General features: G+C 40.4%; 1 protein-coding gene across 1 annotated transcript in view; it reads right to left on the reverse strand.

Annotated features, from left to right (window-relative positions):
• Positions 1 to 2,755, reverse strand: part of LOC107663311 (hepatocyte nuclear factor 6-like) — a 7,437-nt gene extending 4,682 nt beyond the window's left edge. The window contains exons 1-2 of the mRNA XM_016453515.1: positions 2,317 to 2,755; positions 778 to 2,080 (exon numbers count right to left, since the gene is read on the reverse strand). Coding sequence (XP_016309001.1) covers positions 778 to 1,825 — 1,048 coding nt within the window. The 5' untranslated portion in view covers positions 1,826 to 2,080; positions 2,317 to 2,755. The remainder of the gene's footprint in view (positions 1 to 777; positions 2,081 to 2,316) is intronic.
• Positions 2,756 to 6,157: the final 3,402 nt, after the last annotated feature.

Consider the following 6,157-nt stretch of genomic DNA (forward strand, 5'->3'; position numbering starts at 1 on the left):
GGGCATTGATTGATTCCATGTATTTCGTTGCATGGAACACCCCTATGACTGAGGGCACAGTGGTCACCAATCAATATCTGTAGTGGTAATGCAAGCAGAATAATTCATTCTGAAGCGTATTTCATGCTTAGGTGATTGATCGCTTGGGATTCGGAAAGATTTTAGGAGAATCTGCGTGTTTGTGTTTGTCTCCCACCCCACAATCCTCAGTGGCTGCTGCAGCATGCCAGCCGACATTTTGAAAACCGCCCCATCCCTGCATCGCCACCCCCACCCCCCACCCCACCTTCGTCCATTCCCCCATCCCCTAATCCCCCGCCCCCCCCACCTTCGTCCATTCTCATGTTACTGTTTTTCTCTGGATGTCTTTGTGTGCTTTGGACAACAGTTAAAATTTCAGCCTCTTTAATGTCAAAACATTGTAACACGGCAAGATTCACTGGATTTTAAGTGAAATATTACTTATTTCTCAATTATATGCACAATGCTCATTTAGCATTATTGAAACATTTAAGTGCCAATATTTTACTGTAAGTTGAGCAATTGTTGGTCAAAGATAATGTTGTATCTGTGGTACTTTTCATGTATTGTAACTGAATAACTTTTATTTAATATTTTTTTGTTGTGGTTAATCATATATGTACCATTTGCCATTGTTCTTAACAATACTCAGATTTACTTATTAATTTAGTAATACAGATTTACTTATTAATTTTGGGGATTTGATCTGTTTCGCTACAACAATCCAATTCAATTAAACAAGCCCAAGCGTTTTACCTTCCAGACGTAACGAAGCCATCCTCTGAAATTCTGGCTCCTGTAGCCAGTGGGACATCCTCTTGAAGGTTTCGCGGCCAGACTTGAGTTTCCCCCAAGGTTTGGGGTTCCTGAGCAGGTCTGACAGAGTGCCCTGAGACCTGCACAGAACCCGCTCTGCGAAAATGGCCTGTGGGATGCTGTACCTCTTCAGTTCAGTGATGATTCTCTGAGCCACATCTTTGGTGTTGATCTCCTCCCCTCCACCGCCGTTCTGTGAGCTGGCCAGCATGCCCTCCCTTCCCAAGCTGATGTTGGAGGAGGAAGGGGAAGAAGAGGGTAGATCCCCGAGCTTGGAGGCCTGTTGGCTTGGGAGGTGGTGCTGATAACTCTGGTTGTATATATGGGGGTGGTAGGTGGGAGTGTGCTGATGGGCATCCATTTTGTTTAGCTGGTGGCTGACCCCATGCTCGCCCCCCAGAGACGGCGGTGACATCTCCCTCCCAAAGTCTGGTACTGTTCGACAGATGTTACCCCCATTGCTGCCCATATGGACCTCATGGCCACCTGGAAGCATCTGGCTACTGTGTCCATTCTGACTTCCCAGGCTACCATAGCCATGCATGGCGGTCTCCAGGCCTGCACTGCCCAACGGTGGAGACAGACCCTGTCCCAAACCAAAATCTTTTCCGTACGGCATATAGTAGTTTCCTCCCAGGCCTCGATCTTCTCGCATGAGCGTGAAGCTGCCGATGACGTTGCTCACGGGCAGGCAGGGATGATGATGATGATGATGGTGGAATTTGTCATCAAAAGGCTGGAGGGGTGTCAGTGTGGTGTAGGTGCTTCCACAGCTGGTTGGTGGGTCCCTACTGTACCCCAGAGTTGCCATGCTGTGGTCATACGCGGGGCTCTGGTGGTCAGACTCCAGGCCCATAGTGGGGCCTCCCAGAGAGGGACGAGGGAAAGCAGCCGTGAGATCCCGAGAGTGCAGCATGGCTCTGCTGTCCTGACTGTGTGCCAGCTCTACGTGGCTGTGCACAGACATCTCACCCATATTACCATCCATGTCTGCACTGTCCTTACTCCACTTCTTCTTTAAATTCTAGCTGATTTGTTTTTCTAACAGCCTAGAGTGTGGTTTCTGTAATGCGATCTAAAAACAGTTCCTGATGCTGTTTATATCTCAAAATCTGATTTCAGTGTACTCTCAGAGACATTTCATGGCAGTGGCACCATCTTGGGTCATGCAAGCAAATTCTGTGTTCCATAAATGCTTCTGAATTTATCCATGCGAGTCTTGCTTTTGCCTTGTTGACCAAAGCTGAAAAAGAGAAAGGAGGACCATGATCACTGTTTTATTATTGATGACTTATTCAGCTTTATTGATTAGTCACAAATATTATAATACTTGAACCCCTATGATGATTAAATCCGTTACTAATGTTTTTTTTCTGTTAATAGCACTTATTTTGTCTATTTAATAAAATTCATTAAACTTTAAACAATCATATGGAGGTTTAAAAACAGGTTGAGAAGAATTAAGTAAGAATTGCTTACATCAGAGCGTATAGCTTATCCGACTGGATGGAGAGAAGCGAAACAGCCTCTCCAAAACACAATCAAAAGCCGATCATGGGATGGGTTATTCTATACACCTGCAGAAATCCCGAGTTTACAATCACACAACAGTCGGTTTTATGTAACAACGACTTTTGTGTGTAATCAGCATATTTCGGTGTTCAAAAAAAGCAATGGCTCGGTCCGGTCCTTCACTCCCGTTATCCGCTAGATTCTCGCCGGACCACAACTGTCGAGGATGCAACACAAATGACGCGTAAAGCCGTACGATTTTGTCCGATGTCCGGACTTCGTTCGCTATGCTGCAACCGTGTCACAAATGAGCGCCGATGTATGTCTAAGCATTGCGCTCCGTCGCTGTCATTATCTCTGTGGTTTTGCCCTTCTGTATCCTCATCGATCTCGGCCCCAACTCTTTCTCTCCTCTCTCTCTCTTCCTCCAGCCCCCCTTCTCTGTACGTCACACTCTTAAAATCTGACAGATGTGGGGTGAATTTACAACCCTCGTTAACTCCTTCCCCCCTGCGGACCTCAAGAAGCTATTGTCTTAGGTGGGGCTCGGGACGGTGTTCGAATTATACCGTTTCAGAAGAGTTGACTTAAAAAAAAATGTATTAGCCTACTAACATTTTCAGGGCGCAATCTGTTGAGGTTCTCGCGTAACCCAAAATGCTTTTGGTGCCCCAATCACAGTTATTCAAACGTCAAATAGGTATCTTAAAGACTTTGCAAACAAAACAGGTTATTTTACCATATAGGCTACTTGTAATATGTAAATCTTTAATAATGTGATGAATAATGATAGACATATATATATTAAGTGTTCGGCCACTTAAGGATTCTAACGAAAAGTGTTCAGCGTACTGTTGCTATGGCTACCTCCTCAGGCCAACTCGATTTTGCATTTCTGTTAGCTAAAACGGAAAATGCGCATCAATATTTTGAGTCTAAATATAAAATTTGATGTAATATTGTATATTTAGTTCTACTTTTTACAGCCCTTCGAGAACGATGTTTAGGTTTATTTTTGTTGATAATAAATAGTACATTTGGAATTTTAAAAATATAAGAAAAACACTGTTTAATTAGAAGGCCAAAGCGTTTATGTATTATTAACAACAGTTTTATTTCCCCAAGCTAAGGGCAATTAACTGAAGCAACAAAGCGTAGTGACAAGAAGTGGTTCTTATCAGCTGTCAGCCTACAGTGTAGTGGACAATTAACATAAGAGTTTGCTCCTCAATCACAGAAGTGCTAAACAAGATCAATGTACTTGATCTATCCAGTGCGCACCTATGACCCTCTTTCCTAAACCGCGCGATCTAATAAGCAACAAAATTACACTTCTGTCATGTGTCCATTTAAAAAAAAAAAAAAGTCATTTATGCGCCGCGAGTTTGTGTGTGTCGGAGAGAGAGAGAGAGAGAGGTGGATGTTTATGCGGATAGGTGTTTGAAACTTGGAATATTAATCATAGGCCTATCTGTCTGTCAGATTATTTTTTTTAGAGATGAGCAATTCTAGCGCTTGAAAAAAATTTCCAGTGCGATGTGGGACCGCTGTCTTCCCGCAGCAGATGCTGCGCTATCGATCCGCGCTGAGCAGGGCCGAGTGAGGGAGGGGTGTGTGTGTGTGTGTGCGTGCGTGCGTGCGTGCGTGCGTGCGGAGAGTGTGTGGCTGGAGGTAAAATGGTCAGCTCTTACCGCAAAAAAGGTCTGTTGGAGGGTCGAGGTGAAAGTTCACTCACTGCGGCTGGAGAGCTCGATAGAAGATATGAAAACAATCCGTTTCAGAGTGCATTGATAAGCCTGTACACCCTTTATAATTTGTAATTCTTATAAATAAAACACAAGAATTTTCCTTTAACCTTTTAATAATTTTCTTGTGCATTTTAAAGCCATGTAAAAAAAAAAAAAATCCAGCATAGCATGTTGATTGAATGGGACAATTTGTGCTAATAAATTCAGGTGAATCGCGATATTAACTCAACATCAGCAAGGAAACCAAGAAAAATATTTTAAAATATAATATAGATAAATAACAATCAACGATCATCATGGATGTTGTCTATACAATGACGTCTCCTTTCTGACATAGGCCTACCATGCATTTTTTTCCGGTGCACCAGGAAGGATTATTATTATTATTATTTCAAAATAATTTCATAGCTCTCTTAAGATTTCTGCACGAATTAGGGAGAGCTTATCTGAGAGCTACAAGTTCGGCACCATGTAAAGCATTGCAGAATATTATTAACCAATGATCTTTTTCTGTCTGGGACACGTATCAATGATCAAACATCGTTCAAAACAAACAGTGGAAATCAAAACAGCGGCCAGCGAGTTAGTAAATTATTTATACCTGTCTATTGAGTTCTTTGAGCCTTTGGTCGAGCCACGTCCTTCTCCCGAGCGGTGTGTATCAAGAGGCCTGCAGGTTAACACGTACATGAGGCTAAACGAGCAGAGCTAAGCAGACAGATACGAACAGTGTGTGTTCTAAGAAAGTTATTGAAGAGTTTAACTCCTTCACATCATAATGTTACCGTCTTGTCTTTGAGACAGTAGAGACGGTGTTAAATAGCTCATATCACTCAGCACATAACATCAATTAAATGTATTTTATGTAGTGGCCTAAAACTGAATAAATATGGACATGCGACATTTCTACTTCTACAACGAAAGCATTCTTCTGACTCTGCAAATTTTTGTATATTAGGAAGATCAAAGTTGGCAGACCACATGCAGCTCCAAAAGTAGACAAATATTTCTGTTCTCACCACAGGTGACGTTTCGAGCCTAAAAGCTCTTCATCAGACAAGCAAGTTTTAGTTTTGGATGCAGGAAGCAATATAACATTTTCATATCATATGATGCCTCAAGTAAATGCATTGTTCTGATTATGATTTATAAGACTCTTATTTCTTTCTTGTGTATCTTACCTAATGTAACACTAGCCCTATACACTAAGTCCCAAAATATGCAAAGCTTTGATTACATCCTAAAAGCTCTTCATCAGAATATTATATATTTATATACAGAATATTTTATATACTGTAGCCTATATAAAAATATTTTTATGGTATGTAAGGAATAACTTTAAAATTCAATGCAATACACAAAAAGTAATATGCATTAGGAGGTATATAGCCAGATTTGTTTTCCCGTGCTTGGTATTTTCGGCCTCCTGATCAATCTCAAAGACATAAATGCTATTGATCACATTTGAAAACTGTCTTGTTTGTGTGGTTCTTGAAACCTTTGTGCCAGAATATTAGAATTTATTTTGTGCATTTATTTTGTGAGGAGACATACAAAGCGAAAAACATTTCTGTTGAAACATAGGCTTCATACAGCATAAGTAGGCTAATATTTATAGAAACATTTAATAGTAAACTACGGTTAATAATAATCAGTGTTTATACTTGTAGCCTTATAACAGTTACCATGGATTTTTTTTTTTTAAATAATACTGTTTTAAAAATGACTTGTGCAGTAGTATAATTTCCCTTAATCTAGCTGTTTTTGTTCATGCAGGATTATCTGTTTGTCTTTTGATTGCAGCGCTGTATAATATAGCCTAGCCTGACAAAAATATTACAATTGAAAACTTTATTAAAAACCATAAGCAATATAACAAAATAAAAAGAACTAACGCAAATCTACGAATGCAATGGAAAAAAATGCAAATATGAAATTGGGCAGCAAGTTTAATTGTAATAAAAATATTTTACTGTTAACCTACAAATATGTCACTTATTCCTTTCAAATTTAACCAATTTAACCTATTTGACAAGTGTGCAAGGAGGTTACTAAAACTG

Source organism: Sinocyclocheilus anshuiensis, unplaced genomic scaffold (assembly GCF_001515605.1).
Source record: "Sinocyclocheilus anshuiensis isolate Anshui unplaced genomic scaffold, SAMN03320099.WGS_v1.1 scaffold3274, whole genome shotgun sequence".
Classification (NCBI taxonomy): domain Eukaryota; kingdom Metazoa; phylum Chordata; class Actinopteri; order Cypriniformes; family Cyprinidae; genus Sinocyclocheilus; species Sinocyclocheilus anshuiensis.